The following is a 14,999-nucleotide window of genomic DNA, read 5'->3' as shown; positions in this document are numbered from 1 at the left end:
CACAGAACTGTTTCATCTGAAACTTTACACAAAATCTCAGCTGGAGAGAGACATTTGTCCCAGAAAATTCTTGTCCAAACAATTACAGTTTGGCAAAAGTTCTGAGCAACTGAAAGCAGGCGTTGGAAATGGGAAAACCCGGGCTGCCTTAATGAACAGAACAGCTAGAGCAAAGAGGAACCAGCAATGGACTGTATATGTTATCTACAGCAACAGTTTCTTTAGCTTTGCATCCATGAAATAAACTTCATTTTAAACATTTGGCTTCCATACAGGCAAGACTGTCCTTGGCAAAATGTTGTAACACAAGTGTACTTACTACTAGTCTGCACTGTGTGGAGTCTTGCCTCTTGCCCTGCCCCAAGGTCAAAAACATGGATATTGTGGCCTTTATGATCGAACTCTGTTTCAGCAGTGAATGAACCCCAAAAGAAGGTGTCTTCTCTTTCTGAGGAGGTGGGATTCCAGGGTCTTCTAGAGATCTGTGGTTAGCCACGGCAGGCTTTGTTTTGCAATAGAAAATCTTGAACTTGGGTTGCACGGATTTTCAAAGGAGCTTCTAAAATCTTAGTAGAGCGGATGGCAAATGTATAAGCCAAGGGCATCTTGCTTCACAGATGGAAAGATAGAGAAATCATGCTGATAAAATTACTGAAAACTGTAACACACCCATAACACATAGGCTACCAATTTTTTTTTTTTGCATGCAGATTCCGGGTGATCCTGTAGGCAACTAGAAAAGCAACCTGAGGGGACACAATTCCTTCATACAACTTTGCGTCCAAGAATAATGATGTGTGTCAGTTCTGTGGATATGTGCTGAACCAGCCAGAATGATTCAGAACGATTGGCAAAACGGAAGCGTTAGTCACTGTGAAAGATCAAGAAGTTAGTGTTGGCATATCGTGGGCATGTCAAGGAGAAATGAAAACCAAATAGGGAAAAGGGTAATGTAATGGAAGAGAAGCCGAGAAGGAGATGGAGGTGGAGAGGGTAACTTCTCAAATAAAGAATACTCTGGAAGATGAGAGTAGTGCCAGTACAGGCAGGTCACGGATGGGACATGGTGGTAGCCTGTGTTTGAGCTCAGAGGAAGAGTATCTCTAAAAAAGGCAAGCTGGCAAAGAGGAACGCAAGCTGCTCAACACATCAGTGCCCTCACATGGGTTACCCTGCATCCTTAGCCCAGCGTTTCTGAATCTAAAGCCATGAGCAGGCACTGCCCTCTTAGACCTGATAGGCAATTTTAGGTCACCAAACCCTCTGTGCCAGATGCTGAAGCAGGCTCAAAACTAGCCTTATGCATGCCAAGATCGCCCACCTCTTCTTTCCCACTGCTGCAGCTTGGGCTGAATACCTGTTCCAGCTTGGGATGAGCCCTGCTTGGGGTATCTGCTGAGGAGGCAGCTGGCTATTTGGCCTCATACTCTGCTTGGAGAGCATGAAATGGAGCACGGTCCTTCCCAAAGGTGCAGAGGCTCTCTTTCTGGAGGGGGGTTTGCCCAATGCCTAACACTAAGCATAGACAAACACGTGCTGGCTGCAGATGGGAGAGAGTGAGCTACAGCGGGGCACAGAGTATTGCTTGGCTTCTTTGCCTGACAGGTAACTCGAGTTAACTCGGGTTTAATTTGACTATAATACCGGGAAAGCGAGGCCTCCATACATGGTGAGCTTTGCCCACAAAGCCTGATGAACGATGTAAGTGAACAAGGTGGGCAGTGATATGTAGAACCAGTGAAGCCTGATGTCCTACAGAGCTGTAGCTCTTAATTGGGTCCCCTGGTGTGTCCTAAGGCTCTAATTAACAGACTTTATAAAAATCCTTCCATGCTTGGGACATTCACAACATTTGGTTGAAGCTGCCCAATGGCTATCAGCCAGTTATTACTTTATTCTTTTAAAATTAGGAAGATGAACAGACAGATGGATGCATACATAGTCACCTAAGCCTTGTTTCCAAGGAAGCCAGGCTCATAGATGTCTGAGATAGCTCAAGGAATTAGGATGGACATCTTACACCTCTCAAGTGTTGATTCATAAACCCCCACGCTAGGACTGACCTGCCAGACAAAAGTCAACATCATGCTTTCTTGCTAACAGGCTCTGACAATGCGCGTGTGTGTGAAATACCAGCCTGGCAACATCCGAACAAGCACAAAAGGGAATAAAATGCACCTTTAAAATCAATCAGCATTTTAGATTTGTTTCTATATTGAAAGGAGCGGGGGAGAACATGAAAAGGTTGAGGTAGCATAGACAAAGTGATTCACCAGGAAAGTGAGGGTCAATAGGTGGGGATGGGCTATACCTTTAATCTCTGTGCTGGGCTTTCAGGGATATATATGAGGAGCTGATGACCCTCAGCAACGTAAGTGGATGTGTGACCCCTCCTAAGGCTGCACTATGGGTTTGCATTTTGTCCTTGCAACTAAAAGTTACAGCTTAAAACCTCAGAAAGAACGACCTGTAGATACTTGGTTCAGCAAACAGAATCTGCAGAGGGCAATTACAAATTTGGGTTTTTTTTTTAAAAATGTTCTGTGCTGGCATAAACAGGCTCTATGTCTGTGGTTCCACATAGGCCTGATCTGCTCAGATGGTATAAAGAAGAGCACAGGGAATATAAGCACCCGTCTTAGGGCATGTGAATTACTCCCTAGGCTCCATTGCCTGATCTCCACTGGCTACATGGGAGCTTGGGTGCCTGTCATACAAGCAGGCACCCGTGTGTAGACAGGTAAAATGACGTCATCTTGTGTGCCTGTTTTCTTTCAGTTTAGACCAAATGACTTGGAGTTGTGTTTCTGTAGCTTGAAGCCCAAGGCAACCATTTCTTTGTTGGACTACAGCCAGGACCCAAATAACAATATCAACGATAATAACTAAAAAAAAAGAATAATAGAGGACTGATCCACATAACACCACATACTGTGATTTTTAATTCATGACAGGGAGTCCAGGGACTGAAAGTGAGAATTTACAGGATTTGGCTTCAAATGCATGGCAGGTACAGGGAACTAATTGTCTAAGCACCCACCTCAGGGCCAGTTGAATTTTTCTTGCCCACTCCAGAGGACAGCAGTGGGGAGGAAGGTTATCTATAACTCAGGGATGTGTATGAAAAGACCCCATTCTTTTTCTGGGCTGATTACAGATTTATTACCCAGCACTTCTTCCCAGTTGCCAGCACTGTCTTCACACACAGACAGTGGTTACCTAGAGCAGCAGAAGCTGAGCTTTGAGCAAGACGAGGGACAATTCTCAATGTCACCGCAGCGACCACAGCTCTGCCCAGCTTACGCTGGCTCAAGACGGCAGAGACTCCCCCCAGGGACTGCTGGATCTGAAATCTGAACGGAGTAGGGCTGGCAAGTGGTGGCCCAAACCCTCCTGCCCATTCATCTGACCTTGCTCCACGCCTGCATCTCTGCAGACCACGGAGGGGAACCAGTTTGTTCAGAGCAAACTGAATTTTGCCTGCAGCGCTGCGAAGCCTGTAGCCAGCTCTGCCAACTTCTCTGCCTGTGGAATGAGGGAGTGATGGTGGCGATATTTGATGTGAATTCCCACCTGCCTCACACGGCTGTTTTGGGCTTTAAATAATACTTACAGACTGCTTAAAAAGCCTCATATAGGAGCTGTTATGTAAGCACAAGTTATTATTATTACAAAAACATTACGAGCGAGTTATTAGACTGACAGATGGAATTATCAGCGGAATTATGTTTTTATCAATCATCTTTCATTTCGTTTCATCTCATCTTTCTTTTATCACCCTTCAGCTCTAGGCTGGCAGTCCTAACACTGTCTAAACGGACAGCGTATTGAACGTTGCATCACCGGATGGCTCTCAATGGCACGGATGAGTAAGCGAGCTCTTCCCGGGCAGCAAAGAGACCATGTTGTAAAACTAACCAGAATCCATCTGTGGGTTGAAACGGGCACAAATGATTTAGAACTGACGATAGTTGAGACCTGAATATCATTTCCCTCACCAAGGCTGGCTCTCAGCTTAGGCAAAGCAAGTGGCTGCCACCCTCACGGGGAGCTGTGGGCTGCAAGAAGGAAACCTGCCAACGGGAAACATTTACTATTCCCCAGCAGTAATTGTTCTTCATTAGAACTGGCAAACTGCTGTGACGGCGAAGGCTAATCTTCCCTCTTATCTTCTCAAGATGTTGGGACGTTAATGGCACTAGCACATAAACTCTCCTTCCAGACAGCTACCGATCGGTGCGTGCCTTCGAGGCAGGCTTATGTACAATGGGAAGCAGCACAGATGAGGCTCCAAGTCCTTGTGCTCTGCTCCGTCCTCCACGAGAACCTGTTATCTCCAACGCACGGGTGACCTGTGGCAAAGAGGAGCCGGGGGAGGAATTTGTGAGGATGATTAGGAAGAGTTCACAACTGCTCTCGCGATGGGAACTGCGGAGGAAGGTACTTCCAGTCGGTTGGTGGTGAAGCAAAGGTTGACGGGATTTTTCAACAGCCAAAGCCCCCAAAGAGATGACGGTCCCCACCATGGTGCAGTTTTGGTAATTATTTCTTGTCTCAGTCTTTGGTGGGTAACTCTGTATAGCAAAGATCTCCTTCCTCCACTTGGACAGTGCCTAGCACTTTGTTTCAGGCTGAGGCTTTTACAATGACAAGTCATAAATATTTCTTTTTATTATTAGATTTCCCCAGAGTGAATCTGTATCCAGAATCTGAAAAGTTTCTGGGGTATGTATCAAAACTAAAAAAACAAAGGGGGCCCATGTAGAAAACATCTACTGATAACACAATCCTAATTTCTGTTCAAGGAAATCCTGTTTCCTTCTTGATTGTACTGGGAATGACCAACTGGGACAACTGGATCCTACAAAACATACCTGGGACTGTGTTGCTTTCATACTATTCTCCCCCTGCCCTACCATCCCACCTGTGAAAACTTTTCTATATCTGTTATTTGCCACACGTTTTCTTTTAATTGCTACATTTAATTTCTGATGCTGTTACATTCTAAAATAGATAACTTGCTTGGCAGCATGTATTCCTAAAATAATCAAGTTCATTAATATGATTAAGAGCAAAATCTTTTACTGCTTCTGGTACCCCATATTAAATTGAAGAATGAGCATTTAAATAGACAGTTTCTATGTAGGTCTCTTATTTTTACAAAGTATAAAAACTCAGTTAATTTTAAAGGTTTCTATCCAAAAATAGTACTGTACTGTACTTTAATAGTAAAGTAATAAAAACCCCACCCTTCCATGAAGTAAGAAAGAAACAGAATGTTAAGCATTGTAAGTTCCCAGACATTTATTGCATGACTAATAGTGTAACAATGATTTTTGACCGGTCAGGAACCAAGAAATAAGAATGCTCTACAACATCAATCTATGAGAAGAAGATGATCATGCAGTTAACATGGGGTGATGGTTTATGATTCGTAGGATTTTAGTTACCATGCTAAATTTAAATCCTTAATTTGCTTAAATTAAAATTGCTCAGTCTGGTTACAGCCTTTTCTTAGCCAAGTCTGAAAATGAACTACAGTTGCATGTTATTAGTCTTCCTTCGGAGGTTTATGATTACAACAGAAGTAATTTAAGGATGATGAGATGGTTAAAACTGAGGTAGTCTCCTGTTACCCCTGAAGAGGATCTGGGGTGGTCAAGTCTTGTACAAATTCAAGGCCTCTCTTCTTTCTCGTGAGAGTCGAAGGCTAGGCAGCCATTGCTGTGGGTTCAATAAAATAAACTATTATTTTATGGAACATTTATCATTAAAGTGTCTTTTAGCCTGACTCACAGGCAAGGGCCATGCTGTACCACGCTGCACAGACACAGAAATAAAAAGGACAGTCCCTGTCTCGCAAAGGCTACGGTCTAAGGATAAGGCAAGATATAACAGATGGAAACAGACAGATGGAGGAAAGCAAGAAAACAATGATACAATGTCAGCCAGCATGACGGGAAGTCAGCTCAGCACCCCAGTAGTCTGTTTAGGCAGCTTTTTGCAGGAATCGCAGCAAAACGCGGGCTGTGCCATGGGAAAGAGCATGAAGGTGCTTGTCTGCACGCTAGCCCAGAGGGGATGAAGGCTGGCACCGCTGGCAGAGCGAGCTGGCTTCCTGATGCTGATGAAAGGTGAGAGTAAGTAAAAAAGGCCTTGAAAATGAAGAGCAAGCCTTCGAGTTAGAGGCAACGGAGAGGAGGGAGACAGAGGACGCAGGGCACTAGCAGCAAAATTTTAGGTTTTGCAGCCACTGCTTGGGTAAGTACAGGTGGGGTTAGGCTGTGAAGTCCAGAGAAAGGGATATCACGGCATTTGGGATGGGAGATGGCTGCATGTGGGTGGCTGTATCTCAGAGCCTTCAGGTGGAAAGAGTCAGAGACATTTAGACAGCTTGAGTGAAGGGACCAAGAGGAAGACCCAAGTTAAAGGTGGGGCCCAAATGCAAGGTCTGAGTGATAGCCTGCTAAGAAAAGTAGAGGAGGGCTGGCAGAAGCCATTCAGAGCTTGAATTGACATCCATAATATGAGGATACCAAACCCAGGCTGGGCTTCTGCTCCAGACTGAGGAGGGCAGGTGGAGTAAAAGGGCTGGAACTGCGAGTTGCCATCACAGAGGCAGTACCTGGGTCTGTGTCTATGAGATTCTCCCAGAGGAGTTGTAACAAGGAGACTGTATAGCACACAGCATATAGAGCTCTGTGAGACCTACACAGAGAGCCCAGGAGCGAGAAGAGAAATATTCTCCAAAGTCCATACTGAAGGATCCACTGGAGAAATAGAAAGATGCCAGAGAAAGACAAGACTTCAGGAAGGTCAGTGTAACTTCTGGAATTGATTGACAGGTCAGGGAAGGTGAGGATGAAGTATTGGTTTTGCGATTTAACTTTAAAGAAGTCATGAGGGACTCTGGAATGAGCATTTCTTAGGTATTGAAAGGGATGGACTCTGGAAGAATCCAAGATAAGTTTGGTATGTCCATCCTTGGAGATATTCGGAACTTCACTGGACAAAGTCCTGAGCAACCTGGTCTAGTTGGATCTGCTAAGTCCCTTCCAGCCCTTAACTACTCTCTAAGTCTGTGGCAGCAATTGTTCAGTGTGTACAATGAGCTTAGAAGTAGAGAGAGAAGGCAAGGTGGGGAAGGAATGGAGGTGGCAAACAGGTGTCAGAGTGGAGGTTTTTGGAGATGACAGAACCTAAAGCATGAGCGTACTGTGAGGAGAAATTAGCAGCCAAGAATGAGGGTGTAGAGACAGAGTAGGGGATGGGATAAAAGTGAGTGCAAACGAGACAGGTGAGATATTTGAGGCAAATGTGGGGATGATCAAGAAACTCTTACATTGGTGACTGTGGAGGAGAAGCATGAAAGGCAGATGGAGGGCAGGGAGCACAGAGGTAGGGAAGGGTCACAACATATGTTGTCCATAAATCTTGGAGTATTAGGCAAGATGCTGTCCTGGGAGAGAAGCAAGCAAAGAAGAAAGGGAACCTCAAGGACTGAACAGTGCAAGAGTCTAACAGTGTATTAGCCAGGTAGCAGAACTTGAGGTTGAGTGAATCCATTCAAAAGAATGACTATATCATGGATGAAGTCACCCTTGCTCTTCGTTGTTGCGATTCATCAGACCAAAGATAGACTTTCATAGCACAGATACCTCCATTTGAGCAAGTCACCCTGGGTTCGCTTTAAAGTCAACACAGAAGAACAGAAACTTTAAGGGCATGCTTCATCTCATCCTAAAATAGAGATCTAAAACAGATCAGCTGACTCATGCCCTAGAAGAGTATGATTTTTCCCCACAGATTAGGAAGGGAGTTTACACACCTGAGTTCAGATCAGAAGTCTGTACTGTAGGAATATAACTTTAGATAACTGCCATGCTGCTTATCCACCCCGAACACTCTGCAGTCTGAACATGGGAGCAGAGAACTGGTATCAGGGATGAGCTAAGAGTGGACAACCTTGCAGTGGGAAAGAAGGACAGAAGAGTCAAAGGTAGAAGAGACTGAAGAGTGGAGACAAGATAGAGGTGAGATGGCTCAGCACAGAAGACAATTCATTAACACTGGTCATCTGGACATCATGGAAAAGCTGACTGTGGGTTTATGGTCAATGCTGAAAGAAAGCAGGTTGCTTCAGAAATTGCCATCAGAGAAAATAATGTCTTGAGAGTATTGAGTGTGTGGCTTCTCTCAAGAGTGTGAAAGTTGACTAAGAGTTGCAAGTACAAGACTGGGGCTCCTGAAACAGGAGCATGGGAACATGCGAACACCTGCATTTGAATGAGGTGTCTAAGCTCCCTTTACGGTCCATTAAAATCTGAGGATCAATTCTGTTGCCCAAACATGGGCATTGAGTGCTACTTGAGATGCCCAGTGGTATCACATCTCCATTTCCACAAGGGCACAGGTCTCCCATAGGTCTGGTGTCGGATGTACCAGCTCTGCATGTACACCTTGGGCACTCTGCTACATCTCAGATGGCACTAGATGCCGGTGGATAGGTAACAAGAGTTGAGCACAGTGAAGTGTAGGAGTGATTCAAGTGACCCTAGAGGAGATACCCATGTTTTGGCAGTTGAATGCCTCAGGAATCACTGAAAACTGCTATTGCAGAAGGGTGAGGGACTTCTCCCCCCCCCCCGCCCCAGCTCCAGGCAGATGTGGAAGTACCTTGGACTGAACTAGATGCTATTTTTAGGCAACTGCATTCCATCCTGCATTGCCACCAATTGTAGAGGGGTTTAAACACACAAGCCACATGTAGAAACCTCTGTGTAGAGACTTAAACTCAGGTTTACGTCATCTGTCAGCTGAACTTCACCCTTGGTCCGTGATTCAGAATGCCAAGGCGTGAGGGCATTGGTTTGGTGGACAGATTCAGGAGTCTGCTACTGAAGAAGACAGATTGAAAACTTTGATAGACTCCTCCACATTTTAAGCATAAAACAGATGTCTCGGCTTCCACAGGCACAGCCTCAGAGCCCTGATGCTACTAGAGATTTTATCAGGGAGATCAGTCTGAAGAACTAGGTAGCCCTGGCACAACCAGGTCCGAAGCTTGTGTCCGAAGCCACCAGTACAATTAGCAGAGATGAATGTATTTCTGGCAGCCCCATGCAGCAGAGAAAGCAAGGTCTGAATGGGTGATGGAGTGCAAACAATTCTGCTGTCAGAGCAGAAGCATGCTGATGGGATGGCACAGACAGAAAGTGTACTGCAGGAACTGACCTGAACCTGTGGGTAAAGGAAAGACTCCAGTTTCCAGCACTGCCAGTTTGTCATTTTTCATCCCCACTAAATTCACTTACTTATTTTCTTGTTTAAACCTAGCACATAACTCCAAGAACGTAACGTTTTAGCTTGACAAGTGGTTTATTCAGGCAGCTGATTTACCAATTCAAAGGCTACTCCCTACAGACTCCTACCAGAAATGTAAGCGTTCAGTCGTAAACCTCTGATTTAATTAAAGAAAGACTTAGACCTCCAAACATTATCGCAGCTGGAATATCCATTAGCTGTACATTTTTCCGAAGGAACTTTCCCCTGATTTGCCTGAAACCTGGGGAAGGGCTCCATACATCTATCATAATTTCCTACCACTTTCAGCTCAGGCATTAGAGACGCTGTGTGGGCAGATTTAATAGGTTCTTTCTCGCTTCCTGGTGAGGAGAAGGATTGCATAAGATGTGAGTCAAGACACCAGTCCTGAATCTGTGACTGTGATACTTGCAGGAGCTGCACTGTCTGCTTGTCGGTTGGGATGGCAATAAACAGCACACTTTGCAGCAGCGGTATCAGCCTACTTTGGGTCACTGGAGAAAGGCTGACTAAAATGTTCTCCTTTTGCTTGAAATCGGGGGCTCAGCTTCCTCACTCTTTGGGAGGAAGGCATTGGGGTTCTTTTTCTCACCCCAGCTTACCCTTTCACACTCCTACCTGCATCCTAAGCTTTCTGACCCCTACGATAAAGCTTTCTTTGGTGATGAGTCCTCTTGATCACTCTCTTAGCATCCCTGTTTATTCCCAGGACTCTCGCTGAGGTTGTTTTTCGCCCAGGTCCGGAGCCTTTTGACCCAGGGTTTCCCTCCCTGTTTATGGAATAAAATTTTAAGCAACTTGCGTACCTTTGACAGAAAGAAATTTCAAGCTTTCTCCATGTTCGGGTCCCCAAAACTTGGGTCTGTTTAACCTAATTTTGGGCATCTTACCAGAGTACCTAACTTAGGTGTTTAGTTATCCTGGGCACCTTCTGGGGTCACTGGAAGGAACCACGTACCCTCAGAGAGTGGATCTTAGGCATGCTGCATCAGTTTTTTATGATGACGGTGGTGGGACACTGGACCAGGTTGCCCAGAGAAGTTGTGGATGCCCCATCCCTGGCAGTGTTCAAGGCCAGCTTGGATGGGGCTTTGACCAACCTGCTCTAGTGGAAGGTGTCCCTGGCCATGGCAGGGGGGTTGGAACTAGATGATCTTTAAGGTCCCTTCCAACCCAAACTGTTCTGTGATCCTACACCTAATTAGGGACTGTGAGGCGACCGTTGTCCCAACTTAAATACCCCAGTTAGGTGCCTGAGGTTTGGCGGAGTAGTGCTGGGCCCAAGTCCCTCAGATCATTTTAGCTCGTTAAACAGTTTTCTCTGTTTAATCCTGATTTGCTCTTTTGAGATTGGAAACAGCAGTTAAGCCCAGATTCTGTTTATCCCTCAATCTGATTTAGACAGAATCAGCTAATAAACCCTCCTGCTTTCTCTGACAGTATTTCAGTAATCATGGCAGATTGTTAGCGCTACTGCAGACAGCAAGGAGAAAAATCTTCTTCCAGCTTTCCTCAAAGTCATGTTGACCTACACTGGTTCTGTTCCACCCGTTCCAGCTCCTATTTCTCCAGCCTAGTAAACCACGGCAGGTAGCACAGCCTCCCCATTCATACATTTATTTCCATCTTCCCCGAGCAGCACTGACTCTTTGGTGCCTGTGCTCTAGTCATGAGCTCTAACTCATTATTATCATCGTTATTCCTAATACCTGGTTTCATGTCCTGCATCTGCAATTTGAACTCCTTCATTTGCACTAATACATACACATTTCAGCTCTTCTTTTAACAGAGCACTCCCACTGCCCTTTCACTAATTGAATCACCTACCTAATCAGTCTCATGTACGAGCACTTTCTTTCTCCGTGCTGCCCACCCTTCTGCCCACTGACACACTTTATCTTCACTCCCTTGCTTTTTCCCTCACATTTTTTTAACCAAGACTAGACGAAGAGACTACCTGGGTCTCTCCCACTGAACCACATAAATTTTTTCGATCACAAACCAGGAAAAGACAGAGCAGAGCTGGCTCCGTCAGCTGTAAGTGTTCTTGAGATACCTGATACTGAAATACGCAAACACTGAAATAGCTGAGATTTTCCAGAACAGCTGAAGAATCCTGTTGACCAGATCCCAATAATTATGAGTTTCCAACTACCTCAGTGCATCCAAATCTGACAGCCTGGAAACTCAATTAGATCTTCAGCAAAATACTTGAAAAACTGTTTAGTATTTCGCTGGCGTGCCAAGAGGTCGGTTAAAAAGTGCAGTAGCTGAGGGTATCACAACCATTCATAGATCACTTTTTATCCTCTCAGGCTGCCTGGTACCATCAGTTGTGGTAAGGGACAGAGACTCTTAACTAAGAGGTCGTAATATTCACAGTACTGTATATCTGCTTTTATTAAACACTTCCACTGAGGTCATATCCAGACTCCTCTGTCGCCTGGGTGCTTTGGCTCTCAATTGAAAGAATCCCCATGTCAAAAGCTTTGCTATTAATGTGTCATTGGCACAAGCCAGGACCTGATTTGTTTAAATATTCCTTTTTCCAAGATATTTGCAGTCATGAGGGACACCTGTATTTTATAGTCTCCTCTGGAATTAGCACATTAATCAATCACTGTATTTTAATACATTATATTTCACCTTTAAAAACCCTTGGGCTTTACTGAGTTTTGGGGGAAGCTGAACCAGGCAGGGCTGGTCAGGCCTGGTGCTCTCTGAAAATCTTCCACAGTGATGGGCTTTTAAAAAATTCCTCTCTGATTTTCATTTCAAGTGACATTTTATTGGAAAGGATTTTAGCATATTACATCTCAGACTGAGTAAGTCTCTGGATATTGTTAGAAAATTAATAAAGAATGTGAACAGCTTCCTGTATGATGTGTAAGTGATAAACATTCAGAAAAACCCTTCCTCCTCCCCTCTCTGCCTGTGAATTGCTCTTCTAAAAATAAAGGGAATGACAGAATTTCTGTATTGTATGACAAGAGGAGCCCTTCAGTCACTTGCAGCAGAGAAAAGCAAATGGCAAGCTTTCTCACAGATGACATTTGGAACTGTTATTAGCGCTACAACATACGGGCTAAATTCTGTTCTCCCTTGCACCGCTGTAATTAGGGGAAAATGGCACTGAAATCAAGCAGGCTATTCCTTGTACCTCCCAGGGAAAGCAAGCGTGGAATTGCTGCTTCTTGCAGCAGTATTTACTTTTTTATTGCTGCCTCTTCTCTTCCTCACCCAGTCACCCCAGGCACACAGCCCGATATGTGTTATTTTCTTAAGCCTCACTTGTAAATTATTAGGTGATGATTTTTGGGCATGTGCATAAACGAGGACAAGGATAGGCTGAGACCAGCAAATTTAATTGCATTTGTAATAGGAGATGGGTTCAGATATAAGGCTGCATTTTCTTGTCAGCATTTTAATTATTTTAAGGAATGTTTGCCTTGACGTGCTTTAGTGTTCTGATTTATCTAGTGCTGAAAAATAACACCCAATTCACTGCAGAATCAACGCAGATGAAACTGAACATACGCTGCCTTTTGGGAGATGTTACGCTGGTTACATGGCAGATAACTGCTACGAGGAGAATAAATAACTCAGGAGACAGAAAATATTATGGAAGTGCCTTTATTTTTCAGTCTACTTCAGCTTCCCTCTGCTTACTAGAGAATGAAAACTGGTGCAGTTATTGTCTTATATGCAGCGAGGTGGACAGTCTGGAGCTATATTCATATGGACAGCTGGATATATTGCTTATAACAACACCAGGAAAGCTTAATTGCTTTTGAGAAGGAGCTCAATAACCTTATGAAAGATTAAATGATGTTCTGTCTGTGAAACACAGATCGTGAAGTGGCAGTCAATGACCCTGGAGACTCCTCTCACTCCTCCATACCTCTCGAGCCGTGGGGGAAGGACTGTCAGTAGCGTACCAGATCAATGATCTGCATCTTCTGCTGCCCTGGCTTCAACTGTCATCTGTTCTTGGTCCTTTAGAGGACATATAAGTAAATAGAATACAGCTGGACGATCATGATTTTAGGGGGAAATTCCTTCCTTGCCCCTGCTGACAACCAGCTGAAACATAAAATGTTAGTACTTGTACTGAATGCCTCAGGGAGGGGATTAAGGCTGTGTCAGGGGAAAAGTGGAGCTCCTCCTTCCTTCATGGCACCCGAACGGAAGCAATGAACGATTGCAGGGAGCCCACTGACACCCAGGCCTAAAGGGGTCCTTGCAGAGGTTCATCTCAACTTCCCTGCCTGCCCAGGCAGCAGTGTCTCCCCCAGACTCGAGACCAGCCCTTTTGCCAACCTGACTGGGAAAATGGTCCCTGACATACCGCCACAGACAGACCACCTCTCCAGGTGGAGAGTTTTGAGTAAGCTGAACGAACTTCCCACCTAGGAAAATCGCATCTCGTTCCCTGGTAACACCAACACTCTCAAAATGTCAGCCGCCAGATTTTAAGGTATGCTCATCACCGAGCCCCAAAGCTCGCCATGGTCAGCTATCACCCCTCAACAAGTGGACTGGCACAGAAGAGCAAGGGAAACCGCTCCCTGTCACAGGAAAAGCACGCAGCCACCACGCTCATTCGAAAAACCTCCCGCTTACAGAAACTTCCCCTCAGTGTGCGCCTACTTCCAGATCGCTCGGACCCAGCGCGCAGCTCTGAGAGCCCGGAGGGAAGAGGGGTTGGGGCTGAAGGGCCGGTTTGTGTGTGTGGAGACCCACCCCGCACCGTTCCCATCCGGGCACTGCGCCGCCGCTCTGCGCGCCAAAACGCCAGCTCGCGCTCCCTCAGCCGCCGCTCGGCGGCGCCCGCCCCGCCCCGCCCCGCCCCGCCCTCCAACGGCCACCGGCGGCGCGCGACGGGCGGGGGGGGGCGCCGACGCATGCGCGGGGCGGGAGCGAGGCCTTAACGACGGGGCGGGTTGGCAGGGCGGCGGCGCATGCGCAGCAGGGCGGGGCGGGTTCGCGCCGGCCCGCCAGCCCCGGGGCGGCCGCTGTGAGGAGAAAAGGGTCTGCCGGTCTGTCTGCTGCTATGGAGTCGGGAGAAGAGGAGGAGAAGGAGGAGGAGGAGCGGGTTCCTGTGAGTATGGGGGTCTGCGGTGGGGTTCGGGCAGGCCACCTTTGGGGGCAACGTGGCAGGGAGGTGGTAGCGGCTCTGAGCAGCCCCTCACCCTGCCTCCGGCCTTGTGTGGGGGGTTGTGTGTGACAGGCTGGTTCACTCATGTTGCTCCTTTTCCGCCGGGGAAACTGACCTGATCTCATCTCCTGCCCCGGGAAGGGGCTATCGCTGGCTGATTCTTCTGCCCCAGAAAAAAAGGGGGGATGCAACTGACCTAAGCCCCCCCCCCCCTTCTCCAGCCCCGGAGAAAAGGGAGGCTGTGACCAGTCTGATCCCTTTCCATCCCCTGCATTCTCCCCTGGGAGGAGGGTGGCTGTAACTGGCCTGATTCCTCCTCCTCTCCTGGGAAGAGAGTGTGTGTGTGTAATTGTCCTCTTTCCTTTGTGCCTTATTCTGCCCAGCTGGCTTGGTCACTAACCCTCCTGGGAAGTCAGGGCCAGTGTGGCTGGAGTGGCTCCATGGAGCCATTCATGCCCTAGAAGGGCTCATACATGGCTCTGTGCACTTTGCTGTGTTCCTGTCAATGCTGGAGATG

General features: G+C 46.4%; 1 protein-coding gene across 4 annotated transcripts in view; it reads left to right on the top strand.

Moving 5' to 3' along the window:
• Positions 1-14,305: 14,305 nt before the first annotated feature.
• ALMS1 (ALMS1 centrosome and basal body associated protein) overlaps positions 14,306-14,999 on the top strand; it is a 74,229-nt gene continuing 73,535 nt past the window's right edge. For all 4 annotated transcript variants that reach the window (XM_069797034.1, XM_069797053.1, XM_069797043.1 and 1 more), the window contains exon 1: positions 14,306-14,425. In XM_069797034.1, the coding sequence (XP_069653135.1) occupies positions 14,378-14,425 (48 nt within the window). In that variant the 5' untranslated portion in view covers positions 14,306-14,377. The remainder of the gene's footprint in view (positions 14,426-14,999) is intronic.

This window comes from Haliaeetus albicilla, chromosome 1, assembly GCF_947461875.1.
Source record: "Haliaeetus albicilla chromosome 1, bHalAlb1.1, whole genome shotgun sequence".
In the NCBI taxonomy this organism is placed as follows: Eukaryota; Metazoa; Chordata; class Aves; order Accipitriformes; family Accipitridae; genus Haliaeetus; species Haliaeetus albicilla.
The sequence above is the reverse complement of the archived record's forward strand: the minus strand, read 5'-3'. Positions and strand labels throughout refer to the sequence as shown.